Here is a 14,714-nt window from a genome sequence, read left to right as displayed (position 1 = left end):
ATAGTACCTGGTGTGATATTAAAACTTGACGTGAAGTCGTCGTCGCGACGGCACAACCGTGGAGTGAAACGCATATTTGTGAATGAAGATAGACAGAAAGAGTTTAATTCCGGCTATAAGTGCAAGCGTACGTTGGCTTCCATGATAATACCTTCGAAAGGTAATGATCGCCTACGAAAGACATCGCAACCACGCAAAATTGAGCATATAACACACTTACCTACAGAGATACTGCTGGAGATTTTCGTAGAGTCGGAAAATCTTCATAGTTTGGAACAGGTAAACCACCTTTTTCACACACTTATTGAGCAGAATTATGACAATTTGGCATACAAGACTATAAAGCGCAAGTATTTCACATCGATACGGACCACAGAGCGAAAACTATCATTTATCAAACGACGCGTCAGCAATGATATAGACCATGACCATGACAGACACGCCTTACGCACTGAATTAGAACGAGCTAGGGCCGAACTGCCCGACGCGGAACCAACTTCCTATGTATCTGCCTACCAGATCAACATCTTGGACGAGAAATGTTTTCAGAGCCCAATCTTCAGATCCAATATTTTTAATATGCTATCTCCGGATCTGGTTCTATCTTGCGAGCATATCTCAAAGATACCCCAGGAATTGGAGAAGCTCAAAAGAGGTGGCGAAAATGCTCTCAAGTCCAAACTTATAGAGCTGCACAAAACCACTGCAATCGCGTTTCCGTACTTGGATGGAGACAATGATCACGATATAGATTACATTCACAGCAATTACAAAGACAAACTGATAATGATACGACATTTGGTTGAGCGCGACACCCCATTCAGCACACCGATTTACCAAATGGTTAACTTAATAATATATTTGAATAATGCCTATAAACGAGCTGGCTTTGAAAACGAAATTATAGACACTAAGGTATATCAGAGACTCATTGATCGCAATAGGCCGGCCAAGAACGGAACCGAGACCAAGTCAAAACTCACGGATCCCAGCGTCATTGTCAACTGTTTAAAGTTCAACGAACATAATCTCTTGAAGTTGATAATCAAGGAGTATGATGTCGCCAAATTGGCTTCTGATCTCGAGATATGGAACTTTATCCTGGAGTCGAAAAACTATAGTTATTTTCACCAGCTTGAAAAACTAGGGCTTCAACCGACCTCAGGAGTTATTAAGATCTTCAACTAGTAATTATACTGCTGCTGTGGCTGCTGTGTGGTTTGTTCAAACACCGGGGTGGCACTGGCAGCGTTTCCAGTGAAATCGTTGAACCACGCGTGCTGGAGAGCTTGGCGAGCGCTAAGTCGAAGCTCGGGTCTCATCTGAAGCAATCCTTGCAACAGGTTCAATGCGAGGTTGTCCATGTTTGGAATCAGTGTGTGCAGGTCTTGAGGGATGAAAACGTTGAAATTGGATCTATAGTTCGGATAATTGGTGACACCCGGCCATGTCCTCTCGTTTGGTGTACCCATGATTCTGAAGATCTTGAGCAATTGGTCTTCGTTGGAGGAGCCAGGGAAGAGAGGTTTACCAGTAAACATTTCTGCCATAATGCACCCTGCGGACCACATATCGATCGACGTGGAGTAACTGCGAGACCCGAGCAACACATCTGGGGCGCGGTACCACAGAGTGACGACCTCGTTGGAGAAGGTGTTGACTGGAATTCCATAAGCTCTGGCCAGACCAAAATCGCCCAACTTCAGTTCGCCCTTGCTGCTGATAAGAAGATTCTGAGGCTTTAAGTCGCGGTGAAGCACCCTGTTGTCGTGACAAAACATAATTCCTCGGAGCAGCTGGAACATGAACGACTTGACCACATGCGGCTCCAAAGCACCACTCTTGTTGTAACCGTTGGTGTCCATGTATTTTTTCAGATCCTTATCAAGGTATTCAAACACCAAGGTCAGCTTGTTCTCCGTGTGTATGACGTCGTATAGGGTGATAATATTCTCGTGTCTCAATTCTTTCATGATGGAAATCTCTCTTATAGCTGTAGATGGCGTGCCTTCTTCGCTGTCCAGGTTGATTTCCTTCAGCGCCACAAACGTGCCAAGCGCACGGTTCCGTCCCTTGAAGACCGTGGCGTATGTTCCCTCTCCTAGTTTCTCCAGCTGTTGAAATTGGGAGGCAGAAGCAGACATGTCTAAACTAAGTGCGTACTGTAATTTTCTGGATATGACACCTTTTCGTAAAAAAAGTCAGCCGACGATCGGCCAGGTCGATCGACGAAATTTTTCACTCTTTAGATATATCGATCTGCAATGACTGATTTACAGACTTCTCCCCGGCGCAACACCGAGGCGACGTTGTCTGCACGCGAGATCCCCAATATTCGCGACAAGCCGTCTGTGCTGGGTCCGGAATGGTGTGGTATTTTCGAGATCCCGGTGACCTTCGAGGCTTCGCACTTCGAGCAGGCCATGAGTAATCTATTGAAAAATCCTAATATCAACTCCACAGTCATTCTCAGAGCAGATGTGCTAAAGAACTACACATACACGTACACGGACGGGTCCGACGAGCCGTTTTTGGACAAATACATTGCAGAAGACCCAGAAGCCATTTCCATCGCCAGCGACAACCCCGAGGAGCCAATACGGTCTCGGTACCTCGACGACATAGAGATCAAAAGTGTGCCTATCAGTAAAGGATTTAGGCCGAAAGTCGAGATGGTGAGAAGAATAATACCTCGCAACCCGTCCAAAGATTATGTGATCAACCAGACGTGCCTGATGATGGAAGATAGCGAAGACTCTATTTTGATTGTTTACACCCCACACATCAGCAAGCCCGAGGAAACTCCATTTTATCTGCCCCCAGTGCGGTCCATCGGGCTGCTTTATTCTCACGGAAACCTCTCGATCCACTATCTTCCGTTTGGATCCCTCGAGGAGCTAAGAACTATGAAGCCTATAGAAAGACCGATCCGAATCGCATACAGACTGATGAGCACTGCCCAACGGCACTCTGACGGCGTGGTTAAGGGATACGAGAAACGGGTCAATCACGATCTGATTGTGTCCAAGGTGGCATTCCAGGACAGATATATCAGTCTGAAGCAGAAATATGCCAAAGCTTTGGTGGACGACTGGCGAGAAAACACGGATCCGCGCAAGCATGTGTTTGAGGACATCGCCATTGCTGCTTTTCTGATCGAGTTCTGGAGCAGAATATACCCCGACAAGGAGCTATTTGAGTTTAGAGATCTTGGCTGTGGAAACGGCCTTTTAGTGTATCTGCTTACCATGGAAGGTTATAAAGGCATAGGAATCGACGCAAGAGCGCGCAAATCTTGGAAAATGTACCCTCCCGAGGTGCAGAGCAAACTCAAGGAGCAGGTTATCATCCCCAGCGTGCTTCTGAGGCCGCATCCTGCTGCCAGGGCACATTATTTTTCCGACAACGGTAGGGCCTTCAAGGTGCCTGTGGACAAAAAATTACCCGAGGAGCTGGGGCTCACAGAGAAACACCAGCTGGTAGAGGTGTTCACATCGGGCGATCTGCTTAATTCGCCGCAAGTCAACGCGGCCGAGTTCCCTAAAAATACATTCATCATCGGCAATCACTCCGACGAGCTCACCACGTGGATTCCGCTGCTCGGGTACCCATTTATGGTTATTCCATGCTGCTCACATAACCTGAACGGCGAAAAAGTGCGGTATCCAGCCATCAAGAGCATCGCACAGGCCAATTCCGTTACCTCGTACACCTCCACCTCCAGATACGCCACGCTTGTGGATCACGTGGAGTACATTGCTACCATTTTTGGGTGGCAGGTAGAGCGCGAGATGCTCAGAATTCCATCCACAAGAAATGCCGCGCTGATTGGCTACCGGCCCAACAACTTTCTCCCCAAGTCGATCTACGAGATCATCGCCATGGAAGGCGGTGCAGACAGATGGGTGGAAAATACGCTCTCGCTGATGAAACGGCCTCCTAGGAATCATTAAATATACACTTTCTATACGTCTATTTCTTCGCGTGTCTGCGCTTTCTTTTGAATCCAATCAACCTTTTGACGTCGTTTGGAAGACCACTCTTGCTGGCTTCGGGCGCAGTTTGGGTGTCTGTCTTTCTGCGCTTTGAGTCGTTTGGTCTGCCGTTCGCGCCTCTTCTGCCCCCACCTGCTCTCTCGTCACGACCGCCTTCTCTCTGCCGTTTTCTGTCTCGACCATTATCCTGGCCCTCGCCGTCTTTCCTGTGGTTCTTGGCTTTGCTATAGGCGATTTGCTCGTGTCGACGCTTCACCACCTTGGCGTTCTCAATAGCAAACTCCACAATCAACCGACGCTTGGCTATCGTGCCCTCGCTCTCAGCCACCTTCTTTTGCTCCTCTGTCAGGCCAACCAGGATGTCCTCGCGACTCACCTCGTGAGCGTTCAGCCACCGCAGAGCCATCAAAGCGTGCTTGTGGTCTCGGAACTCCAAGAACCCGTATCCTCTGGATCTGCCCAGCACACCTGAGCCCTTCACCTCGTTGATGATTTTGGCCTGTTTCACCACACCTGTCTGTTTTTTGCGCTTCTTGTCCTCGGGCTTGACTCCAAGCTTCTCCTCAATAAACTCCTTGTGCCTTTGCGATCTGGCAAGCTCCTCCTTGTTGAGCGGCTGTCTCTTTCCCTCCTTGACCTCGGCCGCAAACTGGACAATTGCCTTGCGTCCTAAGGCCTTCAAGGCTTTCTCGTTCATGGCACGAGGCAGGTTTCTGATGGCCAGTCTCGTCAGCGACAGATGCAACGATGGATTTTTGTTCAGCTGCTGCACACGCAGATTGTACGATTTTTCACGAACATCCAGATCCGTCTTGCTGATCAGCGAGGCCAATCTCGAGCCAGACGTGATTCGTCCCTCGTTCAGCAGGAAAAGATTACGCTTGTCTTTCTCTGTTGGAACACGGCCTAGAAGCTCTTTCCGAGCAAGTGCGTTGCGCTCGGCCATTCTGGCAGCAGAATCGCGGTCCACGGTGGCAGTGATCTGCAAAACCCGGCCTTCGTAGACATACAACGGAGAAACGTCGTCTGGAATGAGCATCGAGTTCGGATTCACCTCTGGCGCATTCAAAAGACACTCCTCATAATCTTCTTCGCGACGGAACGCCACGAACGCGGATCCTTTGGCCAGCTGGGTATCCTTGTCCATGACAGGAAGAGCATACTTAATTGGACCGAACTTGGAAAAATGCTCCTCTAAAGATTCTCTCGTCGCGTCGTAGGGAACATTACGCACGAAAATAGAGAAGTTTTCCTGTTTGTTTGGGCGTGGCCTGTTGAAATTGAGGTCCTCGCCGTCAGAGTCCGATTCGTCGTCCTCAGAATCGTCTGCCTTCTTTTCTTCCTTTACTTCTCCTTCATCTTCTTCGTCTTCTTCGCCTTCTTCGTCTTCTTCGTCTTCTTCCTGTTCTTCGTCCTCCCTCTCTTCATCCTCGTCCTCCTCGTCATCCTCCTCTTCATCTTCCTCTCCCTCCTCGCTCTTCTCCTTTCGGAACTCCTCCCACTTGCTCTTATCGATAGCAAAATCAACAGCCACCTCACGGCCCTGCAACTTCAGCCCCACCGTCTCCTTCACAGCCTTCTCCGCTGCAGCGTGCTTCATCATCGTCACAAACCCAAACCCAGACATCTTGCCATCCTTTTTCTTAGGAATATGTGCCTCCTTGACTTTACCAAATTTCAAGAACACCTTCACCAGCTCGTTCGGGTCCTTCACGGACCACGGCAGATTGCGCACAATCAACTTGGCACTCTTTTTCAGTGCAATTTCCTGTGACTTGAATTTTGCATCCTCCGCAGGCTTGGCCTGGTTGTCTTTTTTGTCCTTTCTCTGTCTCCGTTTGGCAATAGACACTCTCAGCAGCTTGTTCTTAAACTTGGCCTTCTTGGTCTCCTTCAAGGCACTGAGAGCGTCCTCATCTGTCACAAACGAAACAAACCCGAACCCTCTGCTCTTGCCCTCTGTGTCAGTGACAATCACGGAGTGTCGCACTGGGGCATATTGGGAGAAAAACTCGTTCAGTTCTTCCTTTGTGGCTTCAACAGGGATCGACTGAACAAACAGTGTTCTACGGTCCAGGTGGTCTTCGCCCTCGGCGGCAGGTTGCTTATCTGTCATCTAAACAGTACACGATCAGCTACCCTTTATCTATGTGAATCCTTAAAATTTTTTTGAAATTTTTTTTATGCACCCGAAAGCTTTCCTCAGTTGAAAAACAAAATCGCGTTTGTTTATCATGAAGCAAACGGGGATTCTTTCGAATAATTATATTCCACCCCTGCCGCCGCGAATGGTGGCCAAGGAACTCGCAAAACTCAACACGGACTCGCTCTTCAATTTGGTGGAGCTCTGGCTTAAGATGAGCGCAACCCAGCCAAAATTGTCCAAAGATCAAAGAGCACAGGGACTCACCCAGAAACAGCTCCTAGAGTACTGCAATGATACTCTCAAGGCGTTGAAAGACCAGAAGGCACCCAAACGGAAATTGATTGATCGCCTTCTTGTTGATTACTACCCGTCAGGCCTAAATGCTCTGCAATTGGCACAGATAGACATACAAATGATGGTCGATAAACCAAACAATTACAGCTGGGTCTCGTCCACCGCTAAAATCGTGAAAAAAAAAGATGACGACGATACAAACCGGGCCATCGACGACTTCATCTTCTCGCTAGATTCGCAGGCATTTCTCGACCGCCTCATCACAAACTTGTCAAACCTTTATCTAACCCATATCTACATCTCCAGACACCCAAACTTCCCGCTTATCCTGATTAGAATCCAGATGTACGAGTACGTCCACTTCAAAAAAACACGGACTGCTAACCCTGCCGTCGCAAACAAAAGCCAGCCAGATATACTTTCTCGAACGCCATATTACCTGGCTATTCCGATGAGCTCGCCTAATTTGATCCACTCTGCCGCCAATGAGGAGGACCTTGTTTCCAAAATTATCCTCCAGTCCGTGGAAATGACTCTCTCGTCCACGCTCCGCCAAATCCAACTGTTTCCCAATCCGGACCCGCCTGTGCGAACGCTGGAGGCCGTCCATGTGCTCAAGGGTGTCTCACGATTTGGACAGTCGCTGGCTAGCTGGACGCCTTATGCCGATGGAACAGTGGATATTAACCCTTTGGGAACAATAGAAGACCATCTCAGTGTTAATCCATCGAAACTGGCTATGGGAGAAGATAAAAATAGTCTTGTTGCCTCGCTCAAGTTCAAAGGATCAACAGCACCAATTGAATCAAAAACCCTATACGAGACCAACAAGCCGCCACAGAAGACTCGTAGCCTCAACGATGAGCAATTGACACACTCGAAATATGCCTCTTTGGTCCCCGTTCAATACGGAGAGTTTATCCTTGAGGACACACTTCCAGGGGCCCTGGAAGCTCCGAAAATCAAACTTAGACTGCTTGGCAACGATGTTTTTGCAGGCCTGCACCAGTTGGCTGTTGATGGCGTAATAGAAGCAAAAAAGGTGCCAAGCTGGCTGACTGGCTCTGAAAACTCGACCGTCGGCCGTGTCAAGGACGGTGTATTCCAGCCCTCAGCGTCTTCCAGTTAGACGTTCGATGTAGTCATCTGCCAGATGGATATGCACTGTGTTGCCTGCCAAATCTTTGATAAGCCTGATCATATCAGCATCCTTCCGCTTGAAAGCTTCTTCGATCGCACCTTTGTGGTCATCACAGCTAAGATAACATTTGATTTTGGTTTTGTACGGCATGTTTGTACAATGGCCTAAATACAGCGACGCGTGTCGTTTGTCGCCGACTTTCAATGACTCTGTGTAAAATGGTTCGTAGCCTATAGGTGACTGCTTTTGTGTGGCAAAGTCATATAGCTCGCGTCTTTTTTCTGGAAGCTGGATGTATGTCTTGAGCACTTTGTAGTAGAACTGTTTGTCTGATATTTTGAGATCTTTTTGTAGTTTTACTGCTTTCTTAAAATCGGCCTTGAGTAGCATTTCCAAGAGCTCTAAATGCGAAGACGTCTTGGTGTTAAGCCCCGACTCTATAGGGCCTATAATTTCAAGGTTTTTAGCCTCGTCTTTGAGCCACTTGGACTCTGTTTTCATGTACTTCGATCTCTGCAGTGTCTGAGAAGCTTTGTTCAACAGCTGTTTTTGCCTGTCAATTTCGGTTTCCTGTGCGAGTTTCTGCAGATTCACCATTGTCAATCCAAATATCGAGTCTTCCTTGTAATAGTAGTCGTTCAACAGCTGCAGATCCCGCGATGCCAGCTGGGTAATGAAAAGTCCCGAAGCATTCTTTTTCCTGTTGAGCATTTTCAGCAAGTCGGGCACTGAAACCTTATTTAGCAAGGTCACAAGGATGTACAGAATAGAGTCTGTGTCCATGCTTTCTTCTGCCTTGTTGAGCGCATAGCTATCCTGGTCCATTTCCAGCAGCATCGGCACTGCCAGACTGACATCCTTCTCCAAACTCAGCAGCTTTGTAGCCAGGTCTGCACGGCCTTCGACGTAGGCAGCTTGTGCGATCTGTGCGAAAGAAACAGTCTTGTCCTGAAGTCTTTTGAGTAATTCCTGCAGCAGCTCGTCATTATTAAGGTCTGATTTGCGGATCTTGGCACACGCCCAGTTGATGTAGATGTTGTCTTTAGGTAAGCTCATGAAATCTGCTATTTTCAGACAGAGATAATGTAATTTGCGCAAAAGAAGCAGATCTATCAGTCTATCCAGCCCCAGCTCTATAAATTGGTTGTATGTGAGGAATATTCCGATTTCCGGTTGTCTGATAATGTTGAGTATTCGCAGGTTGTTGCACGTCTCGACAAATTCGTCGGAGTTGTACATGTCTAAAGTGGTTTTACCAAAGGTAGCTGCTCGCAGAAGTTTCTTTTGCCAGTACGGATCAAACTCTTCGGAGGCGGCTCGGATGCAGTGGTCGACCGCGTCAGCAAGATTGTCCGCTATGATTTCCAGGTTTTCGTTGGCTTTTGGCGACCGCTGGTCGATCTGTTCGATGGCATCCAGCAAAATCGCACTTGCCGAAGTAGAGCCAATCCTGAACGTCTCGACTGTGTAGTTGCTGACTCGGGAGACAAATTGCAGATTGGAATTGTCAAGATACAGAAATCCGTCCACCTCAGGCCGCACGATCGCGGGCGAGTCTAGATAGAAGGTGATGGACTCGTCGGACGGCCCTATCAGCAGCATCTCGTCTTCATAGCTTACCACCACAGCATCGTTTCCGCACCATTCAAGCTGCAATGGCACGCTTGACTCGCATCTAAACACGTTTAAGGTGGTTGTGAAGTCGCTTGTCACGATCAACACACTCCCATCGCCGTACAGTGCCACAAAGTCTCCATTTGGTGAGGCAGAGATCAGGCTGTACGGTCCCTGTTCGTTCTGCTTGGTGTCCTTTATGCGCTGGTCTATCAGCAGAACCCCATCCTGAGTGGAAATAACAAGTTTCAGCGGAGTGTGGTAGACAGGAGGGATGATAGCCCATCCAACAATGGATCCTTCCACGATTGGGAACTCGTTTACAACATCGTTGCCATAAGCAAAGCTCTTGAACCCGTCAATTGTGCGCACGACAAGCCCATTATTCCAAAACCGGACATCGATAACCTCAGATCCTATATCGTACTCTTCAAACTCTCCGTCATAATCTGTATACACACGGTACTTCCCGTGGCGTAAAACCACCACTAGCTCGCACCGCCCTGTCCATCCAAAACTGGCAATGTTGCCAGCTTTTGTGTTCCAGGGAATGGAGGCGAGTGGAGATCCAGATCCCGAGTAGATCTCTATCGCTGTTCCCATCGTATGTGGAAACACAGCAATTGCAGCAGCATAGGGCCCAATTGCCACCATGCTATCTTTCAGGTTTACATCCTCCCATTTCAGGGCAAAGAGCGGGCGACTGCGGTAAAAAACAGTCTGCAATCGTTCCCAGCCCAAACTTGGAGAAGACATTAAAATATAAATAAATTAAACTAATTATTTTTTTAGCTTTCCATGACTGAAGAAGTATCGCCATACGTCACGTTAATCTCCAACGACGGGTTCCAATTTCAGATTTCTCGAGATGCTGCTATGGTCAGCGGGACACTCAAAGGTATGCTGAACACCTCGTTCCAGGAATCGTCAACCAACACAATCAGACTACACGAATTGGACGCAGTCCTACTCGAGAAAGTGTGTGAATACTTGTATTACAACCTCAAATATAAAGAATCGGTCGACGTGCCGGAGTTCGACATCCCCACCGAGATGGCACTAGAACTGCTTGTGGCTGCTGATTTTTTGGATGTCTAATTACACTCTCCTGTTGAATTGCGAATAGAGCGACGGATCATAGGCAGAAGGAGTGCTATAGAAATCTGTGCTGGTGGTAGGCTTCGAAGGCAGTGGTGGCGCCGCCGACGGACTAGAAAATGATCCTGCTGGAGAAGAAAACGAAGAGGCAAAACTGCCTGGCTGGCCGTAGTGTCCAGCAGGCGCCTGGTTCTGCAAGCTGAACCGTTCAAATTGCTGCCGCAGCAAGTCCTGGTCTCGCTGTGGACCGTTTGTCTCTATCTGGTGAACAAGCTTATCTGCCTCGTTGCTACGCTCACTCACCAGTTTCTCAAGTGCAAATCGCAAATTCGAGGTAAAAGTGAGCAACCGTTCATAGAAGGCTTCGCCTTCAGCAACGCCGCCTTTGTATGTATTCCACTGCTCAATAGAATTGAGAAACCGCGCGTTAACCGCCTGTGTAGTGCTCTTTGACGACTCGCGCTTCTTGAGTCTGCATTTTACCGTATAGTCGTCCAACACCTCGTTCATTGCTTTTTTCAGATCGTTGATCAATGGAATCTGTTTTTCAACTGTCAAAGCTATTCTTTCCTGATATGGTCGGAACTTCGCCAGCTCAGCTTCAAAAATCTCTTCTATTTGGGCCGTATTCCGATTCATGATCAACGACTTCGAGATATCATCGTTGTGGGCTTTCTCCTTCAAATCCTCATAGGTATTGGATCTTTCTTTCTGAAGGTATCTCAGCTCTTGCAGCTTGTTATCGACTTTAGTCAGTTTTTCTCTCGATCCGGCCACATTCACTGGCTCATCGTCCATATCCAGCAAAGATTCGGGCTCCTTGGTAGTTTTGTTGTACTCACGGGCCACCTCCGCACTAGATATACCTTTGCTCAAAATTTCAATGTCTGGTTTGATCTTGTTGTAAATCGCACCAATCTTCTTATCGGTCTCGCTAGCATCGAGCAGAGATTTTTTTGCGCGTGCGAGATCTTGCTTCAGGTTCATCAGGGCAGCAGGATACTGCTCCTGAACCCACGCTGTGCCATGTTTAGCTTTGTTTGAGTCATACTTTTGAGCTTCCTGAGCAACAAGCCTGTCACAAGTGTCAACATTGCTTTGCACCTGTGCTCTGAGATTTGCAGACCTTGAAGTGTCCACGGGTTCGTTCATGATGGCCGCTGCTCCTTGTACCACTCGCGCATCAATGGTGTCTGAATTAACTTCGCTGCTTTCATTGCTGTTTGTTTCCTCCAGCAAAAAACGAAGGTCGACAAGCGACTTTGGAAGCTGAAGGAATTCGAGCGTGGAGTTGAGCTCAAGATCAGCCAGCTCACATTTCTCGCTTTCGGCCCTAAGTAGCTTGGCAACCTCCTCAGAGTACATGCTCGACTGCTCGTGAACTTTCAACGGAACAATTCTGTCGAACAAGTCCTTGCCAACGATCTCTGAAATTTTCTGGTCACCAAGAGCAATTGCTTTAGCACTATCCATCGGCTTGATTTCCGGTAAAGTGGATGCGTTTGGAACCATATCGTGGTAGATGAAATCGTTGTCCTTTTCTAGCAATTCGTACTCTGACCTCACCAATTTGGCATGTTCTTTGAGTTTATCCTTGAAAGTAGGGTCAAATAAAGAGCTGTAACCGCTATGTTTCTTTATCGTCTCTTCAGCCAGCTTCATGTAGGCAATGGCCTGGCCATATTTATTGGAGCTTTTGAGTAGCTGAGACTGCTGGAAGTTTGCGTACGACAGATAGTAGAGTTCTTTCAATTTGGTGTATTGGTGCCAGTTGTATTGCATGGTCTTGACGTTTTGAATCAGCTCGGATGCTGAGCCGTACAGTTTCGCGGTGGATTTGGCCAAACGGGCCAAAAGCGACTGTTTGGGCTCTTCTGTGGTCTCGATGTATCGCAATAAGAAAGCTTCTTGTGCCTGAGCAAGCATCAATTTTGCAAGAGCCTGCATGCTCTGAACACTAAGGTCGTCGGACGGAGCGTGCAAAAAGCTCTCCTGGATGTACTGATAAACTCCGCTAGCTTTTTGGAACCATTCGTAGCTGGCCTTCAACTCATCTGCTGTGGCTGCCAGGTGTGACATTATTCCCGCCAAATTGAATAAAACACTTGCCTTTTCAAATGCCAGCGAATGCTGCTTGTGGGAAACGGAAGGAACAAAGGCGTCGTACCAGCAGAACTCAATTCCCAATATGTCCACGGCAATTCTCAGCTCTAGCATCTCAAGCTGACCATAATATCTATAGTATAGATCTCTGCCAATGGGGTCCTCGTCGCAGTGGATAAGGTCTGTCCTTAGTTTATTGAAAGTGGCGATTTCGTGCTCGAAATCACTGGCTTTCCCATAAATACGGCCAATATAAGTGCTCAAAGGATTTGTCCAGTCAACAGGTTTCGTCTTTTTCAGGGGAATAGAAATAAACTTGGGCATTGCGTGAAACTTTTATGGCCCTTAATGTTAGAAATAATACTGCAATTATACTGGGGAGGGAAATTAATCAGATAATTTTAAACCCATTAATTGATTTAATTTCTTATCATGTCTTCTGCTTTCAAAACGGTTTCGGAAGAAGTCGACAAGCTGGCCAGCAATGACTCGCTGGAGCACATATTGGCCGATTCGAACTCACTGTTGGACAGTCTGCGTAAGCTTAGAAACGACGTGGAGAACGATCACGACGATATGACTATGATAAAAACCCAGTTCAAAAGCTGGAACGAGAACACGCTGAAGCACGAAAAATCCATCAACAAAGCGATCAAGAACTACAGCTCCAAAATCGACAAAGTGCTCAACTTCAATCTATCTAATGTCTATACCTATCAGACGGTGGATGTCAACTCAAACCCGCGGGCCCGCAAATTGGTGGACCGGGCAATTGTGATGGACTTGCTGCGCAATGGCCACTTTGACGTTTTAGAGCACATTGAGAGGCAACGCGGCATCAAAATACCGCAGGAGCTGGTGGACAGGTTCAAGCAGCTTAATGAAATCCTAATCAGTTTCAGAGAACATGACGATCTTCAGCCAGCTATCATTTGGGCCGCACAACACTCTAATGAATTGAAATCTATAGGTTCAGACCTGGAGTTTAACCTGCACAAACTGCAATTCATCAAGCTTTACAATCAGAGCAAGAACAACGAGCCCTTCGAAGCTTACAAATACGCAAGGGACAATTTCCCCAATTTCGGAACCACGCATTTAGATACCATCTCGAAACTGCTATTCACAATCATGTACTCCTCATCCACGCCTGAATGTGGATTCGAAAATTATCTGACGGACGGGGATTTATCGAACGAGACTTTTTACAATCAAATCTGTCAGGATTACTGCTCTTTAATCGGACTTTCTTCAAATTCGCCTCTCTACAATACCCTGCTCACCAGCTACATCGCCTTGCCCAGCTTTATCAAGTACCACCGGATCTCCAAGAGCTCGGGCAATCTTAACTGGACCACCACCAACGAGCTGCCATTCGAGATCAATCTGCCCCCATCGTTGCAGTTCCACTCCATCTTCATCTGCCCGGTGTCCAAGGAAGAAACGACTTCGGAAAACCCCCCTATGGTGCTTCCGTGCCATCATATCATTTCCAAAGACAGTCTCATCAAGTTGAGTCGCAATAGTGTGGCGAACTTCAAATGCCCTTACTGTCCGCGAACAACCACCATTGCCCAGGCTGTGCAGGCCAGATTTGTTAATTTGTGAAAAGTGGAAAAAATTTATTCCGCTATGCCTAACCGAAGAGCCCGCAAGAAGAGGCGGACAGAAGACTTTTCCAGCTCTTCGGCATCTGAAAACGATAGTGACTCCGAGAGCGTGACCAGTGTACAGGAAGAGCAGCCGGATGCGCCCGAAACATACACAATAGATGGCCTGGACACGCAAGAGGTGTCTGACAGCACACAGGTGAGACTCCAACAGCTGAACGCAGACAGGTTGGCCAGCATAGAGCAAAGCCTTTCAGGCAACCTCAAACTGGACATAAACGCAGTACGCCAGATAGATGATGTGCGTGAGCAGCTGCAGAACGAGTATTTGAAGAAATTGCTTGTCACATATTCTGAGGACCTGGATGCGCTGCGTCAGAAAACCGATTTCAAGGAAAACTCACTCAAAACCCTCGCCCGTCTTCTCAAAGAGAGCGGAAACATATTTGATGATGGAACTCTCAAGTCGCTAGTTGAGTGATGTATATGATAATGTCTAATTTTAATTTTCATCAGTGTGCAAGATCTGGGCTTAGCCGTTCTAAATGGTATATTCAGGCTGTGCAAGCCACATTTAAAATTACCCCATCGGTTTTTAAATTCTATTGTTAGAAATTAGGATCTACATAGAGGTAGAGTGAGCAACAGAACATTGTTTGCTATCCGGGCCCTCCGACTGGAACGTCTTACCTTCAGCTACTATTTATTCAGAA

The 14,714-nt window shown here is 47.4% G+C and overlaps 9 protein-coding genes across 9 annotated transcripts; 5 read left to right on the top strand and 4 right to left on the bottom strand.

Moving 5' to 3' along the window:
• Positions 1 to 579: 579 nt before the first annotated feature.
• On the top strand, positions 580 to 1,188 carry HPODL_05320 (uncharacterized protein; the record flags this gene model as incomplete). The annotated part of the gene is made up of 1 exon (XM_014078415.1): positions 580 to 1,188. One exon carries the CDS (start codon positions 580 to 582, stop codon positions 1,186 to 1,188), a length of 609 nt encoding a protein of 202 aa, XP_013933890.1.
• HPODL_01885 (Negative regulator of the PHO system) lies at positions 1,185 to 2,144 on the bottom strand (the record flags this gene model as incomplete). The annotated part of the gene is made up of 1 exon (XM_014078414.1): positions 1,185 to 2,144. One exon carries the CDS (start codon positions 2,142 to 2,144, stop codon positions 1,185 to 1,187), a length of 960 nt encoding a protein of 319 aa, XP_013933889.1.
• Positions 2,145 to 2,264: 120 nt separating this feature from the next.
• Positions 2,265 to 3,953, top strand: HPODL_01884 (tRNA (uracil-O(2)-)-methyltransferase; the record flags this gene model as incomplete). The annotated part of the gene is made up of 1 exon (XM_014078413.1): positions 2,265 to 3,953. One exon carries the CDS (start codon positions 2,265 to 2,267, stop codon positions 3,951 to 3,953), a length of 1,689 nt encoding a protein of 562 aa, XP_013933888.1.
• Positions 3,954 to 3,972: 19 nt separating this feature from the next.
• On the bottom strand, positions 3,973 to 6,111 carry HPODL_01883 (NOP4 Nucleolar protein; the record flags this gene model as incomplete). Its single annotated transcript, XM_014078412.1, has 1 exon — positions 3,973 to 6,111. One exon carries the CDS (start codon positions 6,109 to 6,111, stop codon positions 3,973 to 3,975), a length of 2,139 nt encoding a protein of 712 aa, XP_013933887.1.
• A 118-nt stretch (positions 6,112 to 6,229) lies between these two features.
• Positions 6,230 to 7,564, top strand: HPODL_01882 (uncharacterized protein; the record flags this gene model as incomplete). The annotated part of the gene is made up of 1 exon (XM_014078411.1): positions 6,230 to 7,564. The coding sequence occupies one exon, from the start codon at positions 6,230 to 6,232 to the stop codon at positions 7,562 to 7,564; it is 1,335 nt and encodes a 444-aa protein (XP_013933886.1).
• HPODL_01881 (Subunit of the vacuole fusion and protein sorting HOPS complex and the CORVET tethering complex) lies at positions 7,547 to 9,946 on the bottom strand (the record flags this gene model as incomplete). The annotated part of the gene is made up of 1 exon (XM_014078410.1): positions 7,547 to 9,946. One exon carries the CDS (start codon positions 9,944 to 9,946, stop codon positions 7,547 to 7,549), a length of 2,400 nt encoding a protein of 799 aa, XP_013933885.1.
• A 342-nt stretch (positions 9,947 to 10,288) lies between these two features.
• Positions 10,289 to 12,715, bottom strand: HPODL_05319 (uncharacterized protein; the record flags this gene model as incomplete). Its single annotated transcript, XM_014078409.1, has 1 exon — positions 10,289 to 12,715. The coding sequence occupies one exon, from the start codon at positions 12,713 to 12,715 to the stop codon at positions 10,289 to 10,291; it is 2,427 nt and encodes an 808-aa protein (XP_013933884.1).
• Positions 12,716 to 12,823: 108 nt separating this feature from the next.
• HPODL_01880 (Cytosolic protein required for sporulation) lies at positions 12,824 to 13,999 on the top strand (the record flags this gene model as incomplete). Its single annotated transcript, XM_014078408.1, has 1 exon — positions 12,824 to 13,999. One exon carries the CDS (start codon positions 12,824 to 12,826, stop codon positions 13,997 to 13,999), a length of 1,176 nt encoding a protein of 391 aa, XP_013933883.1.
• A 24-nt stretch (positions 14,000 to 14,023) lies between these two features.
• HPODL_01879 (Ribosome assembly protein 3) lies at positions 14,024 to 14,482 on the top strand (the record flags this gene model as incomplete). Its single annotated transcript, XM_014078407.1, has 1 exon — positions 14,024 to 14,482. One exon carries the CDS (start codon positions 14,024 to 14,026, stop codon positions 14,480 to 14,482), a length of 459 nt encoding a protein of 152 aa, XP_013933882.1.
• Positions 14,483 to 14,714: the final 232 nt, after the last annotated feature.

Source organism: Ogataea parapolymorpha, chromosome VI (assembly GCF_000187245.1).
Source record: "Ogataea parapolymorpha DL-1 chromosome VI, whole genome shotgun sequence".
Taxonomy (NCBI): domain Eukaryota; kingdom Fungi; phylum Ascomycota; class Pichiomycetes; order Pichiales; family Pichiaceae; genus Ogataea; species Ogataea parapolymorpha.
This window is presented reverse-complemented; position numbering and strand designations above follow the sequence as displayed.